General features: G+C 42.7%; 1 protein-coding gene across 2 annotated transcripts in view; it reads right to left on the minus strand.

The window, feature by feature from the left end:
* ACTR10 (actin related protein 10) overlaps window positions 1-26,140 on the minus strand; it is a 165,729-nt gene that overhangs the window by 12,331 nt on the left and 127,258 nt on the right. The window contains exons 9-12 of one of the 2 annotated variants that reach the window (XM_085626130.1): window positions 23,157-23,236; window positions 22,984-23,057; window positions 17,213-17,294; window positions 2,893-3,094 (exon numbers count right to left, since the gene is read on the minus strand). In XM_085626130.1, the coding sequence (XP_085482256.1) occupies window positions 2,893-3,094; window positions 17,213-17,294; window positions 22,984-23,057; window positions 23,157-23,236 (438 nt within the window). The remainder of the gene's footprint in view (window positions 1-2,892; window positions 3,095-17,212; window positions 17,295-22,983; window positions 23,058-23,156; window positions 23,237-26,140) is intronic. The other variant, XM_085626131.1, reaches the window with a different exon arrangement.

Below are 26,140 nucleotides of genomic sequence, written 5' to 3' on the forward strand. Positions count from 1 at the left end.
AACTTAAGAATACCCGAAACTAGAGCAATAGTGGTGACTTTCAACCTGGTGGAATGAGTGCTGAGGCATCCTTGAAGATACTTCTTGGTCAAGGCATAGATCCAGGTTTGATGCAGAGGGCAATCATTCTTGGTAAAGGTTCGTCTTTCCTTTCTTTGCAGAGGTGAATCCAAAAGTTAATTGTCAAGAAAGTATTCCTTCAATGTAGAAATTAAGGTCATACTGTAAGTTTAACTGGTGTAACCTCCAGCCCTCTTTAGATGCATGCAATGGACAAAGAAAACGCAGAAAGCGTGATCAACTGCCTCACATGAAGAGGGGACACCCCACTCAGAGTAAAGGGTACACAAGTCTGAAGAACCAGTCCCAGGAAATAATGTGGTGTACGGAGATTGAAATGAGGCCTGTAGCTTGCTAATGCAACATACAAAAGTGATGGCAATTGGAAACACAATCTACGACATCAATATCCTCAAAGTACGGCTGCACTCAAAGGAAACACACTTCAAAAATGTAAGAACCAAATTAAGGTTCCACTGCGGCATACTGCACAGACCATGGGGAAACATACATGAAAGTCCTTTTAATAAACAGGCGTCGAAAAATCCACTTGCCCACTCGCAATTGCGAGTTGAGATTTTATCAGGTTGAACTATTTTTAGAATTTATTCATCCATGCTGGCGAGTTAACTTAAGCTGAAAGGAACAAGTGTTATTTTCTTTCAAAAAGTGAATGAGCTATAAAGAGGCCTTTAAATCTTGTTTTCATCTTGACACATTTGCAGTCTGTTCCAGGACAGAGGTCAAATGTCAGTTTGTTTTTATTAATTGTAGCTTATCTGTTCCTGGAAAATGGTGTTTAATTTAATTTTCTTTCTCTTGCTATAGGTAGTGCTTTTTGTCAAGTGAGTTATCTGACAATAATGGTGGAAAAAAGGCTGCAAAATGTCATTGTTTTTTTTCTAACAACATTTAAAACAGCTTGTAAATGAACAGTACAAGTATATATCAGGAATTAGGAAAGAACTCATTTTTGTAATTCAGAAGTGTGATGCCAACAAAGATTTACATATGAGCATAATAAATCAGCACACTTTACTTGGTGATGTGCAAATGACAAATATTTGCAGAAACTCAATTTCCAGACATAGTACACTATTATAGTTTTAAAACAACATGTCAGGGGGAAATTCTGTGGCCATTTGTCATTTGCAATCAGCAGATTTTACATTCAATGTGCTGCTCCTTTATGCTTTAGTTATGTAATTAATGAAAGTGACAGTTTTTAAACATGATTTGAAAATATTCCTGCCCCTGCGCTGAGGACAATGTGGTTAATGAACTGAGGCAAGTCAGCGGACATGTGTATCATATATGTGGCTAGATTTGTATTATATATGGAGCAAAGGTTTACCCTAATAAATCAAACGAAAGAGTTTTCTGTGCAGCAGACAGGACAAACTCGCGTATTTGAAGGTGCTCTCATGTGTGATCAAGAAGAAAATGGCGTCTCAGTGAATTAAAATTCTTGCCCAGGATCACATAATTTTAAACCAGTTTATGGGTCAAGAGCATTATAATTAGGTCGAGTAGATTATTTAAGTCACTAGACCTGCAGGCCTAGTAACATTTTTAGGATTTTTCGAGGCCTGATAAAGACATCACTACTGGTTATTTACAAAATGAGGGCCAAGCAGGCAGGTCAAGATAGACCGTAAGGATGCGATGAGTAACCATAACCATGCCCACTGCAAAACCTTGCTAAAGACAATACAAGCAACAGAATCAGACCATTCTACCTTTAGAGGTTCAAATAATTTCTCTTCACACCAAGTGACAAATTTAGCCCTATAGCCTAAATATATATGCTTGGAGGAAAGACAGCTAGGCATCCATAATGATATCTACTACTTTGGATGGAAGGTCGAAACCTCTCAGTTGGTTCTTCTCAATCTCCAAGCAGGAAGCTGTAGATCAGGGAGGTTCAGGTGTAAAACTGCTTTTGCGATAGTGGACCTAACCATAGAAGCAGCTGAAGTGGAGGACTTGCTCAGGCAGATGGTTTTAACAGAAAAAGAAGGGAGGGCACGTGGGGACTTTAACAGACTACGGACAGAGGGCGGATGGGGGAACATAACGTACAGTGTCTGGTCATCGGGTGGGATGACTACGGAGGGGGAAGAATTACACAAGGGAGACAGGTGAAAAAGACGCATTCTGGTACAGTGATGAAACAGAAAGAAAGAAGTAGCACCTACAGCAAATGAGCAGTGGAAGAACACAAGTAATGCATCCTTGCCCCAGAGGAGGGACAAACGCACAAAGAGCAAGGAAGCCTACACCAACTGACCAATAAGTAGCAAGCAAATGAGACTGACAGTGACGCCAGCCAATTTTAAGAGCAATGGGAGGCCTGTAAGCCCACTGTTAGAAAACAAGATGTCTTGCAAGAGATACGTTTTGCGCTGTTTTAGGCAAGACTTAAAAAGGCATTCAACTGCACAGTCCAGAAAACAAAATACACCTCTGGTGCAACTGGAGCCTGTTTTGAGGTTTATAGAATAAATTAAATGAAAGTAAGAGGCGTCAAAAGTAAGATGGGTAGATGTGAGAAGTACAGAAAGGATACACAAGTAATATTGGTCTCATTACAAGTAGCACTGCAACATTGGTCATTCTAATTATTGAGATAGGCAGTGATTTTCTAATTCATTACGAATGATGCCATCTGAATGCTTTGACAGCTAGCGAACAGATGTCAGAGAATAAATTGATATGCTACAAGTTTAGGCATCAAGAGTAAACTACAAACAGTAGAGAATCTTATTTAGCATCTCTATCACACTCTCTAAATACATTACATTTTCAGGATTATGTTTTGTCAGCTCTTACCTCCAAGCCATGCCACACAATTTGGCTTTGCAGGTGGATTGTGAATTCTGAAAGTCTTGGTTGCTAAAGCCTCTTTGTATTTTGGTTTTTCCACTAGATATCTGATCTCTGCCATTAATCTGTGTAGAAATCCGGGCAGCATTGCAGTGCCACCTATGATTACCAGATTTTCAGCTAACTGCTTCCTTGTATCTATTGGACACTGCAGAAAATATGAAGAAAAACATATGCATAAACGTAATTTTAGACAGCACTTAGAAAAAGTTCCTAAGAACCTTCTTTACGACGCCAATACTATAAGCTATGTACAATCAGGAACCATTTATACAGCAAGGTGAATGACAGGTTGCATTCATATATATTGACCACTCTGAATCTGATAATTCGATAGAGAATTAAAATTCTGGTTTTGTTAAATGTATTAATGATTTAATATGGTAAATATCCATTTTACAGTGTTAGACCTGTCAGCCCTAGGGTGGTCTTCCCTGTATTTTTGCCCTTGCCTCATTTTTTTCCACCCCCTTTTTCGTTGGCCTTAGGTCTCAGAGCGCCTTTTTCACTGCTAATCAGTGTTAAGGTGCAGGTGCTCTCTTCCCCCAAGATGGCTGCCACAGGCCCCTGCTACTGTGGAGTGGCCTTTTTAGTAGCACCCTAGTTGCCAGGAGCTGGCTGGGACCCTACAACAATGTTGCGACACCAGCCCGCCTTTTTGTCCTATAGCTAGAGTGGGGAAGCTCCTGGAACTTGCTGGAACCTTCTAGAAGGGTGGGGTTTTGCTTTTGCCGCCTTAGAGGGTGGTCACCTGACCTAGGGCTACTTAAGGAAAGGAGGGAACATTTTTTAGTCAGTTGGGACGACGCAGACCTGGGGAACCTACGCAGGAGTTTTAGGCGGTAGGGCCTAGTCAGGGACCTATGCCACTGAAAGTGACAGGGCTTAGGTGCTGCCTTTTAAGTTGAGTGACGGATCCTGAACTAGCCCACTGATCTGGCCCGGCGGGAGGGGAACCCAGGGACAACCTACCAAGCCTGACTGAGACCTCCCTTCAGTCACCAACTCAACCTACCCCCCCCCCCCCAAGGAACAAAACTGCGAAGGGCGCCAGATCCAACAAGCGCCAGAAAGACAACAGAACCTTACCAAAGAAACTTACAACTGAAACTTACTACAGAAACTTACTACTGAACTGCTGGGGGATCGACCAGGTACCAGCGCTGTGCTACCCCTGCGCTCCCTGACGTCCCTCCGATATTGCCCTGCCCCCGACGTGTGGCCTGTCCTCCCAGCTTCCCTGCTCGGCGCTGTAGTCCCATCGGATTGTCACCTTCAAGCTGTAGGCCGGGCCTTAATTTCCCCCACCCCGCTGGGGGGCCATAAAAAAAAACCACTCACCGCTGCGGCCCAGGGCCGGAAAGATTGTCCCCGTCATCACCAGGGCCCGCGGAGAAGACCGGGGCCCCGTCGCTGCCGTCGCAGCCGAAGTAACGCGGCCCCCAGGGCGGAGAAGGCCGCCGGAAAGCAGGGAAGGCCTCGTTAGGCCGAGACGTCTTGCCGAGGCCGCGTAGGCCTGAAGCCGAGGCCTGAGTCACCTAACGGGGGCGGACTGCCAAACGCCGCCCCCGCCACTGTGCGATTCGTTAACTGGGCCGCGCCCCCGCAGGCCGCACTGCCATTGGCGGATGCGGGCGCGAGCCTCAGAAACCTGCAAGGGAATCCCCGAGTCCCCCGGCACCAGAGGAGGACCCGGGACCATTGCCTAATCCCTGCGGAGCTCCCCGGCCACGTCTGGACCGGCCGGGAGCCCAGAGCCATCTCCCTCGACCCGGACATCGGCGGGAGTCCTACGCGGCTGGCGGGAGGGGCTTCGGGAAGAGTGAGCCCCCGCCCGGCCGCGGACCTGCCCAAGGGCCCGGTGAGGCCGAAGATCGAGGTAACCCCTGGGGAGGAGGGCGGAAGGCCGGGGAGAAGCCTGAGACCCGCCCCTCCCCCGGGGACGGTACTAATTTAAGCCGGTGGGCCCCATTGACCCCAAAAGGGGGGAAACTGCACCAGCCATGGCCCCATTGTCTCGCGCCCTGTGAAGGGCAAAGTGCTTGCCTCCTCAACAAGATATTTTGGGGCCAGAAGGCTCACCAAAGCCATTCCGTTTGAAGACACTGGGTGACCCTACCTGCCAGGAGGTGATATCCCTGCTTGACTGTTTCATGCCCCAGTGGAAGGCGGTGCTTGAATACCCTGTCTAGCGGGGCCATGATATGCCATGTCTAGCGCTATAACTAAATGCTATGTTTGAAGCGCTAGTAATTTGCTATGTGCAGCGCTATCTTAAAATGCTCTATTTGAAGCGCTAATAATTTGCTATGTGTAGCGCTATGTTAAAATGCTCTATTTGACGCGCTGATAATTTGCTATGTACAGCGCTATGCTCAGATACCATGTTTGAAGCGCTAATAAATTGCCCTGTGCCGCGTTCTGCGTAAATGCGGAGTTTGACGCTTTTCAGGATCGCCAGGTGTCGCGCTTTGATTCAAGGCCAGGTTTTGATGTTTGAATGAACTGCTAATCTATTCCTAATGAAATGCTTGTGATCCTAAGGTTGATCTAGATAAAACGGATTGGTTTCATTCAACCTACTGTGTGGTGTCAATTATTGCGTGCGTTTCCTGTCTCAGTGGATGTGTGTGCTGTGTGGTCACTTTACACGTAAGCCTTTGGGTGCCTACCTGCTCGAGTCACGCTACCCCCATAGGGCATGGTGACCCCCGGTCCTGCATACAGGTAAATAGAAGACAAATCATTAGTACCCCTAATAGATTGATAGTGGAACAGACCAGGCTTATAGGACCTTGGTGTCCCCTCAAAGTCTATTGAATGTGTTTTCTGTCAGTGCCTCACCCCACAGCATACACCTATCATCTATGCAAGACTGTCCCCTTTATCATCTCAAAAGGGAATCCACAAACTAAGAATGTAATGGAGAAAGTGGAGATGCCATTTTGTGTGTGCTTATTAGGCATTTGGGGGCATGTTCGTACAGGCGCCACAGCCACTGCGCCAAAGGGTAAACAGAAATGATTGTCTGGCAAGTAGCTTGTGGCCTACTATGTTGGGTCCTGTGATCTTGGGATTCTCTGGAGACCTGAATAAAGTACGAGATACACACTTAGACGTAGGTATGATTTTGTGAATTTTGGAATACTGTTGCACACTTGCATCTTTGTATGCAACTCCATTACATTTCTTTTTAAAACTTTGCTACACGGCTGGTAGCAATGGGACATACTACAGTGATCCAGCTTCCGCAGTTTCACTTGTTTCGATTTTGAGGGTCTGAATGCTTGTTAGTCAAAGGAACAGACACAAACATGAACTAGATAAGATAGATGAGTGCTGAATGATGACAACAGTGACAACGAATGTTACCCTTCCTTTGAGAGCTCTTAGTGGTATTTAGGAACACCAAAGACCCTACCTCCAATTCCTACGCAGTTTACACATGTGTACAGTGTATATATTTAATTCGTTTTTTTGTATTGTTAGCATTTTGTTTGTCTTTGTGAAAATGTCTCGTTTGCAGACCCACCATACTGTCTTCCATTTAAACAAAAAAGAGAAACAAATGAAAACAGATCAGTCTCGCCATATGTGGAAGACTGCACAGAATTAGAATATCACATAGGACAAGATCCTACAACCACCTGTGCAACCTCTCCACAACTATGCTAAACACAGAAGTAGGAAAGATACTTTACCTATAACATTAGTTTTTTATCACATTTTCTTGAAAAAAATCATAAACATGTAATATGTCAGCCTTTGCGCAGGATTGCACTACACTTTTGATTGGAGAGATTTAGCTCGGTCTATTAAAACTACTTTTTTTTATCTTACAAAAACATGCATATATAGAAAATCAAGCTGGGTTTAAACAAAGAGAGAAACACTGCTGTCAAAAACTCTTTCACTTTTATTTTAAGAGATAAAATAAAACGAACAAGATTACTCAGGCATACAAACTCATATAGAAGATGAGTCCTGCTGTCTCATTAAGGCAGCAAACACTCCATAGCCCCAAAATCAGGGCAATTCTAGATGCACTGATAGGTTTCTTCAATCGAGGACTCTGCATTTCAGTAGTTTTCTCTCCAAATGTAATCTTTTTTAAATGGGTCAGCAGACCTGATTTGACCAACCAAAAAATAAAAACTTTAGGATTATTACAGGTCGGGACTTTGGCTCTGCCCACATGTTGGTGGACAGGAGTAGGTTTTGACTTGGCCGAAATGTGTTTCCACAAAAGTTGAGCTCCCGCCAAAGCAGCTATTATTTTCAATTCAATTCAAAAAGGTCTTTATTTCGATTGTTCATCTTAAAAGACAGATATAAAAGAATAAAAAGGCACATCCAAATTTACAGAGAGAGGAGTAAAATAACTTTTAAAAACAATACTAAATATGTCAATCAAAACACTTTACATGTGTAGATACGGCTGCTTAACTCATTACAATTCATCCCTAAAAATGACCTTAACTAATAATCATGACCCACCGACTTTTTCACGAATAGCCCAAGACCAGCTCAAAAACTTGGCAACCCCTGTTATTATAATGGCATTGCCCCCGCTTTTCAGTAGTCTTTTAGCGGTCATTGCCGAGTTTGTGCCCAGGTTTCTGCATAGGGGTTTAAGCCACACGCTTCTAGGTAAACGGTAAGCAGGGCAAACATATAGTAAGGGATCAATGGTTTCAACGGATTCAGGACAAAATTATTATTATTTTGTTTGTTGCCCTAGCTGCCTGAGCCAGCAGCAATATGGCTGCCTAGAGAACGCTCACTAATACACAAAGTATAAAGCTTACAATGGGATTGACCTTGACCTAAAAAGTATTCGTAGTATTAGATAGAAGTTCATTAAGAGTCTTTTGTTTTATCTCGTAAGTGCAAAGAAGGAAAGTAGACCGTCATGAGGAATGTTTTGCTGTTTTCCAGTCCATCATTAACTTTAGACTTCAGAGTTCAGTTTTGTTTTATAAGTAAGGGATGCCAGAGCTACTACATTTTAACATACTTTAACATTAAAGAATGGTGATTTATTGTTTTTAATTCATACAATATCTTTATTTGATTTGGACAAAAGACAGCAATTTGCCTGGACCCAGTGTTCAGCAATGCAGATGGACCCAGTGTTCAGAAATGCAGATGGTATGAGACGTACTAATGTTTTTGAAATGTGTGCATAATACCCAAAATCTCTTTGATCCTGGTTAAATAAATATGGATAGTGAAATATTGTTCTGTTATTTACATATTAGCTGTATGTGATACTACATCATATGAAAATGCTCTCACTGAAAGCACTTTTCCCAGGTGCACGTTACTACCTGGAGGACGTCCATGATGTCTCTGCCACAATGCGGAAGTCAGTTTTAGCATGATGCTTAAGGAAGAATCATGTGGAGAAATGCATAGGGACTCTCTACAAAGCAGTTTGGCCTAATCTTAAACATCTCCTGTGGAATTAGTAGATGGGAAACCTGCACAAAACTTATGGTTTCTGGATGCAGGATACATATAATAAAAAAAATAATTGCTCTTAAGGCAGAAGATAAACCGGTGTTTTTGTTACGATTGACAGTAAGACCAGTAGCAGGAAATGTATGCAGGTGCTGGATAGGTGTGAAGATGTTATTTGTCAGGCAACCGGGTAAATATCAGAGGGTGTTATTTAATTGGCGGTTGTATGTGTAGTGGCAGTCGGCTAACGACCACTGTATGAGTGTAAGCAATGAAATAGCCGGTGCTGCAGTAGCATTGAGTCACATCTTCAGATTTATGTGAGAGTCAAAGCATTGCAATGGCAGGTACAGCTGCAGGATAAACTCATGAGGTATTTTGTGTGCACATTCAAGCATTGGGTAGTCAAGGGATGCTACACTACAGTACTCGGTGCACTGGCAGAGCTACACATGGGGTTAAGCACTGTGAAATCAAATCCTGATGCAGGCTTAAGGCACATCAGCTGTGCTGCTTCTGTATGCAAGATGTGTTAGGACAGAGGTGCACTGGTGAAGCTGCGCATGGGCCTTTGTTCTGCAGAAGAGTGAGATACATCATCAGAGGTGTGTGTATAGGCAAATCAAAACGCTAGCAGCAGCACTGACAGACGCTGTTTGTTTTACATTAACCTATAAGTTTCCTTTATTTTTGTCTAACCTGCTCTGTCCATTCGATGCAGACGAGAGGTGCTTAGATGGCTTCCCAGCGCACAAGTACAAGATGGCCCATTGTGTGTTGCACATGCACCACATCCAGCAGACAACCTTTTTATTGAATATTTAGCTTTTAAATAGCAAACCTTATGAGACTTTCAGACTGTTTAATTTAAAAAGGAAACTAGTGAGGCTTATACAGTAAGGTAATAAGTCAGAAATAATGCTCAGTATCAACATAAGCAGATAGTTCGAAATGGATGTAGATCTTTAAAAGTCTGCAAATTTCTATGTAATCCGCATGAGTCACTAGATTTAATTGCATTAGTTTGAATAAGCATCAAGCAAACCAGATACCCTTGCAATCACATAGAGGTCTTTTTGCTTCGTTTACATTTCAGGCACACTTTAAAAATGGCCTGCCTCTAGGAGCCTGAGCAACAGCAATGTACAACATCAGATGTGCACATTTTCTTTTTATTGCAAGAGTTATGTCCTGAAAAGGGACTTCAACAGATTCTAACACATTTGAGAACTGCTGAAGCACTTACCTTCCCCTTGGGTGTTTATGTGAGCACACTCCCAAGCTAACCTGTACTTACAACACATCAAAGCAGACTGTGAAGGAAGGGCCCTTTACACCATGTGGTAATTGAAAATATAAAAGGAGGGGCACACAGAAGACACTTGTGCTTGAAATCATGAGTTGGGGCTGTTCAGCAGGTTTGATGATTTCTGCAGTGTAGACTTTTGATATTGAAATCTAAGCGGATTGGGGCACGCTAATTAGAACTGATCTCTTTGTAGTGAAGTCAGCAGTATTTGGCAAAGTGCTTCAACACCTCTCCAGGGATAGTAAGTACTATATATTAACTGCTTAAAAATGCAACTAAAATGAAATACAATGTACTTATGTAGCACCTCAAAGAATTAAAGACAATGCATTAATCCTCTATGTAAAAAAGGGTAAAGATAACCCACCTAGCGGCTGAATTGTGCAACCAGGGAAACTCAACCTGGGAAGAAGCCAAGCTTTTCCTCTTGACCAAATTGTATGATTTTTTTACTGTGTCTCTTTTTACTTTACCATCACAATAAACAGTACTTTGAAATACAAAACTTCGGGGTGTGTGCAGTACAAAATCCTTCCTTGTATACAATGTTTCAGCTATCTATATTATAAATAAAGGTCACATTCAGGGTACACATGAGAAAAAACGAGCCTCTTGGTTCACTAGTGGTATAGTGATGGAGCAGAAAGGGGGGTGCACCCACAGTCAACAGTGGATACTCATGATATCGGATGCTGCAGGCTACTATTTAATTGCTTACGTGTTGGTTTTACAGTTAATTCTATTCTTGCAGTCACTGTGATAGAAGTGTATCCCTGACAAAGAAACTGTGTGGAATCAGCATGATTATTTAAGGGGTCTTGTATAGATGTAACACACTTCTATGTACACAACCATGGTGTAGCGTCAATCCAAGCTCAGCCAGGGTGCGCACACTTCACTTTGTAAACCATGTGCAATGGTTTAAGGGCAGCCCACTCTATGCTAAGCTGCTTGTGAGAACAGCTACCCCCTTTTTCCTTGAAATGTCCATTTATAAGGTGACAGTGAATGAGGCGTCAACAAAAAGTGACACCATGATCCTAAGCCATCCACACCTCTCTGGGCCCAGATGCTGTTGACTATCGCATCCCTTGGGATACCACAGAGATAGTAGTAGCCAACGATACTCTAGTACCACTATATAACACTCTTATGGTGCCCCCACCCCACCAAGCCCTAACAGAACATTTGCCGAGATTAGTGGGGATTTCATTAAACAAAACTGTTACAGTTGGTTCATTAAGGGTGCAAGAGGGGACACATTTCATTAGGCAAAACTGTGTCCTGCATATAAATCTTCATTAAGACAAACCGTTTATGAAGTATATTGATGTACAAGATATGCACGCAGGACTAGTGCAAAGCCTTTAGCACTCTGGGCAAAATAGCATTTTGACATTGGAGTGCTCTCAGCATTTTCCACCACCACTAGCGACTCTGATAATTAATTATTTCTGGCATTTAAAGGCTCAGTACATCAAAGGGACAATAGAAAGTTTCTCTGGGCCCCTGATAGGTGGATTACGAGGTTTCCTGCCTTAGTTCCCCTACGTTCAATGTCAATGAACAGGAAACAAATTATTTCTGTATTTCTTATGTTTGAGGCCCGACACTTATTTTTCCTCATCTCACTTTGACCCAGAGCAAGAAAGAAAAACACAAAAGGGGCAAGAAGGAGGAAGAGAAATACGGAAAAACAGTGACAACGTGAGAGAGGGAGAGTAGGGACGAAAATAAACCAGCAAGAGTGAGATAAAGATAGGGAGTGTCTGGTGTCATGACAGAGGCATGAGGTGGAATCAGGACGACACAGGATTGGATTTGGGTACATCTGGCAGTCAATTGTGCCAGCCGCGGGCTTCGGAGCAAAAATGAAGTACTGCATCCATCCTCCCACCCTCACTTTCGAGCGTTTCACCAATGCTTTTTTCTCAAAAACTGTTCAGAAACCAGAATGGACACATGGGAAGCTCGCTTCAGAAACCCGGACATATCCAGGTATTTATGCAGCATTTGCTCTCACACAGAGCCCTGTGACTTCAGTCTACCCATCATATACCACAGAATCCCCTCTGCAAAGATAATTTCTCCTCCCTATGCAAATAATTCACCCAGCAACGTCCCCCTGCGAAACAATATAGAAAATAGAATAGGAGCAGTGGACCACCATGAACCCAAATTTCCCCTTGCGTGGTCTGCTGTCTGGCTTTGCTGGTAGAATCGGTCCTCAAGGACGTTGCCGTGCAGAATAGTCACAATGCTGCTCTGAGGTCTCCAGGGCCCCTCTTCAGCTCTTGACCTCCACTCCTCAGGCCGAAATTTCTACACTGCAGGGTTTATCTGTCGCCCCACAGTTTCCCTGCCCAATCAGGTCAAGGACGCCATGGTAGCAGAAGCATTTTCCTTAATGCTCGGGCTGCACGGCAGCTGCTATGTTCCTGAGGACCGAGCAGTGTCTGAGGTCCAGCCCTGGATTCCTCTCTCTAACACGCATAGTTGTGCCTGCTGGATCAGAAATCCCAGTCCCGCACTCAAGATGGCAGGGGATACAGAGTCCCTGAGTGGAGCTACCTAAAGAGCCCACCATCTTCGGCGGTTAGCCACACCTCAGCAAGTCAGCTATTTTAAATATGATACTGATTTAGAGTGTTTCATGTTTTAAGGAATCACCCAAATATATTTGAAGTTTGCAAGAGATAATGATTGTGAAGAAGACTGCTCATTAACAGATTTGTGAGACAGGAAGCAGCAGGGAAAGAAGTGGATTTTATAGATGTAAAAGTAAAGTAGTGCTTTGAGGATGACTGATTAAAGGTTCAGCAACACCCTGGAAGATGTCTCAAGTATGCAAGTGTTGGTTAAGACATTTGGGGCTGGGCATTTTATTTCTTGGATGGTAAAAACCTTATCTGAGTATACAAGGCAGCTGCAGGGCAGATTTAAAGTCCAGTGACAACACATTCGCTGTAACCTTGTTTTGTAACCTAAAAACACATCCTTGTGAAACTCTAGCCTAAAGCTTGCCACTCTAGAAAAGTCCACTTGCCTTACGTTTACAAAGTGAGCAAGTGAGCCACTCTTAAGACTTTTCAATCAATGTAAAGTAAGAAGCTGAAGCTGAGGGAGACATTTCTAAGCGATTTTTCTAAGCATATATTTGGATAAAGCATTCAACTACAGTTTCCAAACATACACAGGGCTCAACCTCAGCCGTGTACTAAACCACGTTTCATGCATGCCAGATTACTAGCCTCCAAAGGGTGCAGAATGCAGCTCTCAGTGCCCTTTATGAGCCTTACTCATTCTAGTGAGCTTTGGGCACCAGCTTACTACACCCTATGATTTTGATTACTTGGGCATTAGGTTGACCTCTAACATGCTCTGGTCTCTTTAGATTTGGAAGAACGCCCTAAACCTACGCCATTATGCATTAAGTGTGACATGCCTGTTTAATTCGTCAAAAACTAGACAGATATCCCTGGCTATTAACATCTACCCGACGAAGGCAGTAGCAAGTGCCTTACACGGAGCTGAGATCTGGAGCCATGCTGGGCTTACTGTACTGGCAATCGCTGAAAACAAGCTTTAAAGATCTTTAGTGAAGTTACCTCATGTAGTGAGGTTATGTATTAACTGCGTACATTGCTAAGTTAGAATAAGTTAGTATAAGCTTGGCTGCCATGTTGCCTCCTTTTGCACGTTTCTACATGCTTTTATTTTGCAGAAATCCTCTGCTTGTGCTCGCTCACATGAGAACTGTCTACCTTTCCCTTCTCTTGCTTTACTCAGAGGCTCTGTCTGCACAGCGTGTTCAAGGTCAGAAAACAATGTGCTCCGTTAATCTACTGTTGGTTAGTCCCACGCATGTTAGACATAACACTGCCACAGCTGCACTACTGAAAATCAAGTGCTTTTAATATGGCATGGCAAGCATGTTAGACACTTGGAGAAAATCATTCCAAGGAAGAAGAGCTGTACTTGTCCGGAGATGTAAACCTTTGCATCTGAACTTGGAGGTATGGGGTCCCCCTGACAAAGCCCAGAGGTCTTCTATAATTACTATAAACTATTTCCTAGCACAGGGAGGGTGGAACGGCACAGTAGGCCTTTTTTCCACTAGTTTTATATAATGGTATCCCTGTTCATATTTTATGGAATTGTAACAATGCTCACTATATTGAGTTTATGCATATTGCAGCTAGTATTGGCTCTTGTACTGCATTATAGAGCACGTTAGTTAAAATAAACATTTTTCTTTTGGTATCTTTTTATTAAACAGACTCGACATACAGGTACAGTTTCACAATAGTCAGTAAAGGGGTTCACAGTGAAACCAAATATGCATATAAATACAATAGTATAGTTCGTTGGAAATCACGGGGGGGGGGATCATCACTGTCAATATCACGGGGAGGCGTACATATGTTGCCGCGGTATTCATTCCAGGGGGCCCATATTTTAGACCATTTTCAGGGGCAGCCACGGGTCATGTAAACTGTATTTTCTCTTAGCATACACCAATCAAGGTCTTTCTTCCAATCTGAAATCGTGGGTGTATGTGAGGCTCCCCAGAGCTGCGCAATATTTCTCTTGGCGATCATGCAGCCGAGTGTGACCCATTGCGTAGTGTAAGTGTTGTGGTCGGTAGGTTCCCAGATGTTAAGGAGGCATCTAGGCGCTTCTGGCTTAATTTCTACCTCCAATGTTTCACTCATGACTGCGTGTATTTTATGCCAAAACTCCTGGATCGGCTCACAGTGCCATATTATGTGCATGAACGTGCCCATTCGTGTGCATCCTCGCCTACAAGACCCGTCTGTCAGCCCACCCATGTGTACCATCTGGGGACCTGTTATGTAAATTCTGTGCAGGATCTTTAGTTGAACCAGTCGAAGTCGCGCCGGGATGGCAACAGTTTTGGGGGAGGAGATTGACGCTTGCCAGCTTTCATCGTCTAATTAGATGCCTTCTCCAGTAAATTTTTCTCGTAGTGTCAGTAGGGGGTCTTCCATATTATTAATGAGTTTTCGATGGGTTAGGGAAATAGCCTTTTCAGGTAGGTGGCCATCTAGGAGTCTGTCCTCTAATTGGGAGCTATCTGGTGGGGTGGAGTGGAGTTGCGGGGCAACACTGTTTGCAAAGCGTGTCAGACTTGCAGGTATTGAAAAAGCTCAGAATCTGCCAGTGCATATTGACTTTGGAGAGTATCGAAGGGTTTCACGCCCCCTGCGTCCCAAAGGTCCCTTATGTGGGAGATGCCAATTAGATCCCATTTGTCAAAGCCTTTGGAATTTCCCAAGTCTCCTAGTTTTTGTGAGTCCCACAAAGGTGTGGCGAGAGTCAACTTATTGTTCCAGCCGAGCGACTTGGTTGCGGAAAGCCAGATTTTAACTGTGTGGTTGGTGGGGCCAGTGAGTGGGTATCTGTCTGGTTTAGAGTATAGTGCACAGGAGTAGGTCCCGTTCGGAAGAAGCTAACGATCCATAAGGAACCCCGGGTTGTCAGGGCGACCGTATGTGCCATGATTTATTGCTGTAAGATGTGCTGCCCAGTAATGTTTTTTTATGTCGGGTAATCCAATTCCGCCGTTGTACCAGCTGAGTGTGAGTTTCTGTCAAGCAATACGTGGTCTGCCTCCCCAGAGAAGGTCCCGCTGGAGCCCTTCAATCTCATCAAATACGAGTTTGGGACAGGGTCAGCCGAGTTCTGCAGGGCATATAGGAAATGGGGTAGGGACATCATTTTAAACAGGGCCGCTTTGCCCAATAGAGAGAACGGGAGTAACTTCCTGTTTGCAATGTCACATTTGAGTCTTTGCAGTGGGGGAACCAGGTTACGGGCTTATCTGACAGAGGGGTCAAGAGATATAAATATGCCTAGGTATTTGAAGCCTTCTGATACTGTCGGTATAGGGCAATTCTAGGGCAACGGAGGAGGGCCCCCCCAGAGGACATATAGGAGAGATTTTTGCCAGTTGACACTAAACTCAGAATATCTGCCAAAAATGGCCAGGATATCGAATACGGCAATCAGGGATCTCTTGGGGGACGTGAGATACTGAAGGATATCATCCGCATATAAAGAGATCCGGTCTTCCCAGTGTGCCGACCATCGCATGCCACGGATCATTACATCCTTACGGATCCATGCCGCAAGAGGTTCGAGGGCCAAAGCGAATAGTAAAGGAGAGAGGGGGCACCCCTGGCGGGTCCCCCGGCTAAGTGTGAAGGTTTCCGATTTTTTTGTTGTTCACGATTATTTGAGCCATCGGCACGCTATACAATAATCGCACCCATCGGCTGAAAAACAGCCCAAATCCCAGTTTTGCAAGAACGGCAAAAAGGTAAGGCCAGTGTATCAAATGCCATAGTGGCATCTATAAAATAAACATTTTAAACTATACAGTGTCTCTGATTACTCTTGTTGTGGACAAGTATGGGTGAGTTTGGCGAAAGAGTGTTCTTGCTCCCGCAATTACTTAGAGTGTTAGTCACATGTTCTAGGATGTCTAATCATTGGTAGCTTCGCTGTAGTACAGAGAATGAATGAGAGTTCATTTCACTGATCTAAGCACCGCATGCCCAGTTTGTCACCAAGCGGATTAAACACCCTCACAAACATCCTTTTTTTCTGTCCGGGTTATGATGCCCCCTTGAAAATGCTGGCTAGCCCCAGTCTGCAGGCAGATGGGAATTAGAAAATGAGATAGAGCCATCAGACTGACATTCCTGATGGAGATATATATATATATATATATACACACACAATTACCTGATCAATAACATGAGCTTGATTATGTATCTATAAAATAGTATGCATTTAGTCCTGAGCATCCAATCGAATATGTTATTTTATGCTTAGAAAATCTTTACTCTGGTTGTGTTCCTGCCTTAGTCCCGAACGATATGGTTCTGTTGTTTACATGTAAATGTAGTGCAGACTGAGATTTAGCACAGGCCTTACCATTAGGCATGGCAGGCCACATGAGTTTTTGTCTGTGAGTATTGTTCATGTGCTTCCATTTTCTATGAAAACTACCTAATTAGAGAATTATTGCATGCTATGTTGCCCATATATTTAAAGCCACCAGAGTAATGTATTGTGGGCGGACTCGAGCCATGTATTGTATTTTATATTTGCCATCATCTCTTTTTATTGTTGCGAAGCTTTTATGGCCTACGGCCGAAATAAAGTATTTTCATTCGCTATGCCCCAGGCCTTGGAAACCTGCATTGCTCCATTCATAAATCTGCCCTCAACCTCATTTTCTAGAACCCAAGTTTGAGGAAGTTAGGATAATAGCCCCCCTCCCCCCGCTTGGCAAAGTGTACATTTGCAGTTACTGTCGTTCAGAGCGTTTAAGCACATTTTTTCTAATATTGCTATTGCTCAATTAGAACCAACAACTTCTTTCTCCTTTTTTTGGTTCTTAGACGATACATGGATTTTATGTAATGAGCAAATAACATATAAAACACATGCTTGAGTCAATACCTGTACAAGTGAATCCAGTATTAAGGTTGCAACCGATTTCTCCTCGTTATCCTGCTCGAAAAGTATTTCTACAACTGCATCTCTGTTGGGAGGAAAATGAAACGTCATTCATCTATGGATAACACTCGTTTTTACTGGGGCAGTTCCAATTCTTTTCCACCAAACAGAACACGTTTCTACCTCACTTTACATTTGTAACAGTGTAGGCATCACTTTGCCAGCTTGATGGCAGACAATTGCAAATCATTGCTAAGAGTTATCTAAGTTGGAAGACGCCTCCTTTATTTGTCCCAATGGTCTCTTTTCAAAATCTCTTTCGAAAGAGGGATTATTACAGTACAGAACACAAAGTAAATATGAAGGGCAGACATTGAGTCCAATGCTGTAAAAATCTAATGTATAAAATTACTATGCTGTGATTATTGAAGTTCGTGGTAATGTAGCCAAATACAGTACAACATTGGAAAATAGTTGAAAGCCCTACCATGTCATGAAATATTACCATTAAAATATTTGTAAGATACTAGGAATGGATAGCAGTAAGAAAGCTACTGCTAATGGAATTTAATATTACACGAGAGGCACAGAATATCATGGATATAGAACCCAATTAATTTTAAAGCCATTAAAGTGTAAAGTGCTGGCAACTTGTTAATTGGATAATAACTGGGGAAGCAACAACATGTAAGTTTTAATAATTAATATTGGTGCTTATTGATTATTTGAATCAAGCTGTACAGATCAATCTACATACCACAGTGTACATTTTGCTTCTTCCAATATTAAATAACTAGTTACCCAAGCGTATTGACTCTGGTGTTCGTGTTCTGTAATATTTTCTTTGGAAAACGTTGGTTGACTAGTAGCAGAAATGTCAACCATGCGAAAGAAGATTATGCATGTGTGTGAGTCCAGGAGAAGAACAGTGAGTAGTGCCAGCACCCAGGTCCCCTTGCTTACTTCCTTATCCTTTTGTTGTAATTTTAAGGAATATCAATACTTATCATCACAACCATAAAGAACAACTGAATTGGATCTAATCATCAATGATGAGTCTTTTACTTCACTTAATGGCATTCATTTTATTAATTAAGAGAGCCTGGGTTGTAGAGTCGAAAACATTCGTATGGTTTTCAGGTTACATACACATCATTGGAGTGGAAACATTCAACAATTTACCAAACAGACTTTTATGAAGACGGACAGGTACTATGGCTTTAACTGACCAGAACACAGCAGGTGGGAGATGATAACCAACACAAGAGTAACAAAGCGTAAATATAGGATTTACTTCAGATGAGCAGCAGTTCCCCAGTCTTACTTCAGTAATTCTCACGTACCTTTCTCTTTGGTCTTAGCATGGGGTGAAATGGATGAAAACATCCATCACGGTATATTTCACTTGGTTAAACAAATAACTCACCAAAAGTCTTTCTGTAGCACTGTATATGGGTTTTCCATTATTTATATGCAGGTGACACAAATTATCATCACCTTGTCACAGAATAGCGACATTGTGGCTTCCTCCCTTCATGTATGACTATCAGAAGTAGCAACATGGATGGACCTAAATTGTTTGAAACTGAATTCCGGGAAAACGGAGGTAGTAATCCTAGGTAATCACATCAACATCTGGTGAAATACCCGATGGCCCGATGACCTGGGTCCTCGGCCCGTGTCCAAGAACAATATTAAGAACTTAAGCATCTAGTGTAATGATAAGCGGTCTTCTGATGCCCAAATCTCTGCCATCATAGGAGAATGCTTTGGGACTTTGAGGAAAATTCTCCATCCCCTGCCAGAAACCGCCCAAAAACTGTGATCCAGGCCCTGGTGATATCCAGGCTAGACTACTGCAACGTTCTATATCTGGGTGTGTCCCTGTCCCAGCTCAACAAACTACAAGTCCAGAATGCTGCGGCTCAGGAATTGCTGAAGCTTCCACACATAGTGGGCTTCCATTAGACCCGCTCTGAGAAATCTATGCTGGCTTCCGGTAAGGCAAAGAGTCCTTTTTAAAGCACCCTGCTATTGCTTTAAGTCCCTTTCCTCCCAATGCCTTCACTATCTTCAGCTGATGGTGAAACCCTATGCACTGACTACAAATCTGAGATCAGCTGAAGCTTAACAGGCCATCATTATGAAATTCAAATGGGCCAGAGCAGGAGGCAGCTCATTCGAACTTCTTACACTTAAAACCTGGAACTCTTTGCCTGTGGAAATTTGGCAAGACCCTTCCGAAATCCTTTTCAGGAAAAAATTCAAGACCTGGCTTTTTGGCTCAGAGTGAACTGACTACATTGAAATCTTGTTGTCATCACAGGCTTTGGTGGAAGCACTAATTGCACTGGAGGTTCGGTTCCTGTGACAGGTGGCAACAAGTATCAGTCTAAAGTATAATACTCACTTGGCAAGGACTGACATTCATTATGATGTCCTTCCAAATTCTCCAGAGACCCCACAGCAGGAGACGGCAAGAGAGGATTGACATTGTATGCTTGATCAAAACCAACCAATGTCAACTCCCTCTATGATCTTTAAAGACAAGTGGAGCATCCTCTCTTGGAACATTGCCGGTTTTAAATCCAAAATTTCAGATCCGTTATGGGGGAATGTTGTTGATTCTTTTGATGTCGGATTATTCCAAAAAACCTAGAGTGTACAGCAGCTGTATATGTTGGGTTATATGAATTTCTGTTGCAAAGCTATTTAGCAGGGGAGAGGGAAGCCTGCTGGTGATTTAGTAATATGGGCCTAAAACTCACTTAATTGCAGAATCAGGAGACTTTCCTTAAACCTGAGACTTGGTTTATCGATTTCAAATGGTAATAAGTTAGTCTACATCAGGATAAATGGGCAAAACAAGGAATCCAGCATTCTTACCACCCTTGAGCATTATATCGAGCATTCATCCTTGAGGGGGCCAGTGATAGCAGTGGGCAACCTAAGGTCACTAAATCGTTGAACCATTTGATAATTCTGAAGCAGATATAACGGAGGAGGAAGATGTTGCTTGGGGTATCCCAGACTGTGGAAATGAGGCATGGAGCGACTTGGCAAAAGCAGTTAGAACAGGGGCCAATAAGACATTATGGAGTATACTTGCCCATGGAAGCCGGCATGGTACATCCCATTTCGACAGCCAGAGATACGGGGTGAACTCTTTCAGAGACTTTATTTAGATAGTGTAAAGACTCCAGGCGAAGCATCAAACCAGGGGCTCATAAAATCAAATGAAATTATACCTCCCCTTGAAATTCCTCTAAAAGATTCTATTGATACGCTGTCAGTTATAGCCCCAGGGAAGGCACCTGGATCTGATTGCATTCGAAGAGATTTGTTTGCCACAGAACAATCCATATGGGGATCATATCAATCTGTTTTCCAACTCAATAATGGAACGTGGGCCTCTCCCTAAATCTTGGCAATATACTGAGATTGTCCCTATTAATAAGAAGGGCAGTCAAGAAGATTCTAGCAATTACAGGCCCATTAGCCTGATTGATGGACTAAAGAAGCTATTCTGCCGCCACATATTGGAGAAACTGACAGAATGGGTGACTGAAAATAACATTCTATCAGATCTACAAGTAGGTTTTCGACAGAAGATCAGTACTTTAGATCACATTTTCTGTCTCTAAAATATATTGGAAAATGGTAGTACTGAATAAGGGCCATTTGAATGTGGTATTTGATGAATTAAAGTCAGTTTTTGATACAAACCCTCGCCATAAGCTCAGGGGTGTTTTAGGCCACATGGGGGTTCCAGATAATTTTCTATCGGTCTTGATAAGACTGCATAAAGTCAATTATGCCCGTGTCAGGTATGTTAAAATGGGTGAGCTGACCAACTCCTTTACAATTGAGATGGGAGTTCTCCAGGGCTGTATCCTGGATCCAGCCCTTTTTAAGATATATAAATGGTTCACTGAAATGTTTAGATGTCCCTGGCAATGATGCCCTGAAAATGGGTGCTACCAAAATTCAGACAAGCTCCTCATCTCTAATACCCCTGCTGGCTTCCCGGCCCAGGTGGATCGCTTTTTATTTTTTGCGCCAAAAGGAGGCTAGAATTAAACATCAGTAAGACCAAGTTTATGACATTCAACCCTTATAAAGCTGCCATGAGTTGCATCAAGGCACAGAAAGATCAGCTTAAGCAATTAAGAGATTTTGATTATCTAGCAGGGAGATTAACCAACAAACTTAATTGGCAGCTGCAAATTAGCAGGAGTGCATTAAGTTACAGCAGGAATCTGGGGCTGTCAGTAAGCTAGTTAAGAAAACCAACCCCTCAAACATGTATCGTTCTAGATCAAGTATATTCTCCACATCTATTCTATGCAAAACAGATGGAGTGCAGACATATAAATTGAGTCAATCCGGATCCAGTGCTGTAGCTGCTTCTCTGGTCTCATCTGTAATTCCTCATTCAATGTTCTCTAGACAGTGCGGCAGCTGCTTCTCAGGTCCCGTCGGTAATTACCACTTTTTAGGGCCTCTAGGAAGTGCTGCAGCCGTTTCTCTGTTCCCAGTGGTAATTCCTCATTCTTAGTCCTCTGGGCAGTATTGCTAGCTGCTTTTCTGATCCTGTCGGTAATTCCTCATTCTTACTCCTCTAGACAGTGCTGCTAGCTGCTTGTCTAATCCCGTCAGTAACTCCCCCATTCTACATCCTCTAGGCAGTTGCTGCAGTTGTGTCTTTGGTCATAGTGGTAATTCCTCATTCTCTGTACTGAAGGCATTATTGCTAGCTGCCTCTCTGGTACCCTCGATGATTCCTCATTCTAAGTCTTTTGGACACTGCTGCTAGTTGCTTCTCTGGTCTCATCGGTAATTCCTCTTTCTAATTCCTCTAGACAGTGCTGCAGGTGCTTCTTTGGTCCTGTCAGTAATTCCTCATTCTTGGTCCTCTAGATAGTGCTGCTAGCTGCTTCTCTGGTCCCGTCAGAAACTCCCTCAGTCTAAATCCCCTACGCAGTGCTGCAGCTGTGTCTCTGTTCCCAGTTGTATCTCCTCATTGTAAGTCCTCCAGACAGTGCTGCTAGCTGCTTGTCTGATCCCGTCAGTAACTCCTCCATTTGACATCCTCTAGGCAGTGCTGTAGCTGTCTCTCTGGTCAAAGTGGTAAATCCTCATTCTTAGACCTGTAGTCTGTGCAGCTAGCTGCTTCTCTGGAACCCTCGATAATTCCTCATGCTAAGTCCTCTAGACAGTGCTGCAGCAGTGTCTCTGTTCCCAGGGGTAATTTCCATTTTTAGTCTCCTAGACAATGCTGCAGCTGCTTCTCTGGTCCCGTTGATAACTCCTCTATTTTCAGTCCTCTAGGCAGTGCTGCAGCTGTGTATCTGTTCCCAGTGGCGATTCCCTATTTTGAGTCCTCTAGACAGTGCGGCAGCTGCTTCTCTGTTCATACATCCACTACACTCCAAACCAAAACACATAGGTAAAAGACATTGTCATTTACAAGGCCAACAGCTTTAACTCTTACAAATGCGAGACCTATTGCATTGCAAATGCTTGTTTTTTAATACAGCGTGGGTTGTCTTTTTCTGAGTACTGCCAATCTTCTTTAGGAACAGGAAATGTGGCATAGGAATATATAAATGTTAACACAGGATCACCCAATTCAGTCAAGCGGGTTTGGATTTTATAGTTATATAGCCACTATAGTGCTGTGCTCATGTTAGGAAGTTCAAAATGACTTCCATAACGCTTTATTTTTTAAAGGCTATATTATGTGTAAAATATTAATATAGAGGAAATCTAACCTGATTGATCCATTAACATGCAAAATCTTTTCCCCATCTAGTGGGTAGTCAACATTAGGAGGTGGTGCAGGGCGCTGTAGAACAGGAAAAAAAAAACAAAAGCACAGATAAGGAAAAAAAATAGTAACGGTATAAGTATTTTTGAAAGGCGAACAATGGAATCTTCATCTTACCTGAGCACTGCCATCAATATTAAACTTTGCTGCTTGAATGTTCAGTCCACGTTGAAGGTCACTCACAAAACATGTACGGACTTTTAAAAACAATGAAAAATATTAATAAAATAATAAAATAATTAAATATGCTTGTTTTCAAATGTAAATATTAAGTAACGTGGGCACAAGTGTAGTTTAGGCACTCCTGAAATGGAAAAACAACATGCCTCTAAATATGCATTTCAATTTATATATTGTAGAATACTCGAACTTTAACATGGTTTTGCCAAATTTGAAGGCTTTAATTTGTTAGAGAAATATGGTATTATTTTTTACATTGACAATATACGTAGAGAGCAGACTTCAACACAAAATGACAGCTAAAGTCGTCAAGATTAACACATTCTAAGGGAATCCTTATTCCTCTGTGAAGTACCTCCTGCAGTGAAGTAAGTAGCTCCGTGGAGTTCGCAGTGGCCACATTCGGTACTGCTTGATCTCCACTACTTTTAGGTCGAACCTAGGCAGCGCATGCGCTGCTTTGCAAGGCATGCTGTATTTGAGTACGGACTTGAAGCACCGCCCATATTTGTAATTGGCTTGTGTCACTGTCCTTCGGAAATGCTGGCTTCTGATTCGTTAATAGGCTTGTTAGTCCCTCCTTAGTACCGCATTGTCTTCATTTGTAACCTCCCATGAGGACTGGCCCTTTTACTTACACGGTATATCTTATTTAGTCTGTAAGCACTATTTTCTTTAATGATTTTCTCCTACTGCAGACACGACATGATTTTCTGCAACATCCAGCGCGCCATGCGCGGTTTCACTTTCCAAGCAGCCCGGGTCAATGGCGGCAGATTCTTTGAAATGAAATAGGTCTTGCACTTACAAGAGTTTGAGCTATTGGCATTGTAAACTCTCGCAAGTGCGAAATCTCTTGCATTGCAAATGCTTGTTTAGGCTTAACTGGAAAATAGCATTCAAGCATTCATCCCGAGAAAGCCCATTTTGTTACTTCCAAATGTCTTCCTTAATGGTTATTATACAATCAAGTTGCATCTCTTAAATGTCACCGACCCTTTTCGTTCCACCTTTGAAGACCCCTTCCCAAGGAAAAGCATTGAGATTTGTTAATAACATTCGCTACTTTTTCATTTTATTTTAGCTATGTCAGCTACTATCACCAGCAAGCTAATGGAAGTGGTGTGTTTGATTTTTTCTCAAAACTTCACTTCAGTGGCAACTGCATCTTCATTAGACGCCAGTATTAACCCTGGATTTTCACAACCTCCTAGGACATAGATTTGATTGTCTCTGTGTTGTAAGAAAAGTATAATCCAATTGGGAAACAGAGACCTCTAGCTTTATAACTAACTTGTGTGGCTTAGAAAACTTACTGTTGTACAAAAGCTTCAATAATGGGAAAAGCACTCTACACAATAAAACCTATTTTTACTGTGCATCTGGTTTGTTTATTTGAGGCGCTACGGCCAGTCCGGCCCTGAGTTGAAGTTCTGACTACCTCTCTATGCTCATATGACTTTTTCACACATTGTTCCTGCAGTGTTTTTCCTCGGCAGCCGTAACGTGACAATACCATTTTCCCGAAATAAGGCATCCTTCAAGCACAAGCCCTGTTATGTCACTCCTCGCTTCCTAGAATACACCAATGTTGTTTCCAAAGGTAGATTGATAAGTGCCAAGCCAGAAAGATTCAACTAACTTGTCTGTAGACCTCCTTTGCGGACAACATAGACTACCTCGGTACAAAGTAGTTATATACAGGAAAACAGATGTTATACTATTGGGGGGCAGGCCTCAATCCGTATGAGCTGTGACACATTAAACGCATCTGACACAGCAATCAGGAGTAATTAAAAAAAGCACTGGCAAAAGCAATATGTTTCGCCTATGCAAAATCTATTGGCTATTCCTGCTTTTTACATGTTGCACAGCAGTGGAGCTGATGCGCAACATGCCTTAAAGTAGAGCAAGAAAAAAAGTGCTATGACACGGTCAGCATTGTCTGCGTCATAGCGTTTTTTAAAAACAAAATGTAAGCCATGTTGCAAAGCAGCTCAACTGCTGTGCAACATGTAAAATAAACATTGACAAAACCAATAGAATTCGCAAAGGTGAAACCTATTGGTTTTTCCAATGCTGGTTACTGAGGTAGTTGTACTTGCTACTATATTGGGAAACGTTAGTAGTCCTCTGGCATCGGCTGGAGGTCAAACACAGCATGGCATATGACTAGGAGTACAAATGAGGCTGAGCTTTAATTCACCATTAAGAGTGCCTGAACTGCAGGAGCCTGCAGTGGAAGGACATTGGCCACCAAAAACAGTACTTGGTCCAGAATCCTGGACATTACCCGACTTGAAGCCAAGGAGGGAGACGAAGGTGAGGAGGTGGTGCTGACCAATAGTAAGCAAGGAAACAAGAGCGACCTGGGAGCCAGCCGATGGTAGGTAAAGTGAAGTAGAAGCACGTAGGAGCCAGTCAATGGTAAGTAAAGGTAAGAAATGTTAGGGCTCTCAGCCCCTTTTAAGATTTTTTTTTTTTAAATACAAGAGATTTTGCAAGCATAGCGCAAGTGCTGAACAGGCAAAACCTAAACTGAGATTGAGAGAGATTTATTTTAAAAAGAAGTGAACAATTAAACACAGCAAATGGTAGTGATTCTTACAAAATGGCCATTAGGTGGCAGCTCTGCTTTTGATACTGGGACTGAAATAAGAACTACTTCCCATTGTAAAACAAAACAGTTTTGGGAGAAATTGTGTTCTTTCACACAGTTAACTCCCTTGCAACAAATGCCATTGTTTAAAAGGAACTGATGAATAAATGATAGATCACCAGTACATCGTTTCCACTTGACGGATTCCCCACGTGTTCCTTTGTGCTCCCAGAGGCCCTCTACTTCAAAAAAGGTTTGTTGGACACCATGCCACAGGTTTAACTGGATGTACCAAATAAGGACTGCCCAGTAACCCCAGGGA

This window comes from Triturus cristatus, chromosome 9, assembly GCF_964204655.1.
Source record: "Triturus cristatus chromosome 9, aTriCri1.1, whole genome shotgun sequence".
Lineage (NCBI taxonomy): Eukaryota > Metazoa > Chordata > Amphibia > Caudata > Salamandridae > Triturus > Triturus cristatus.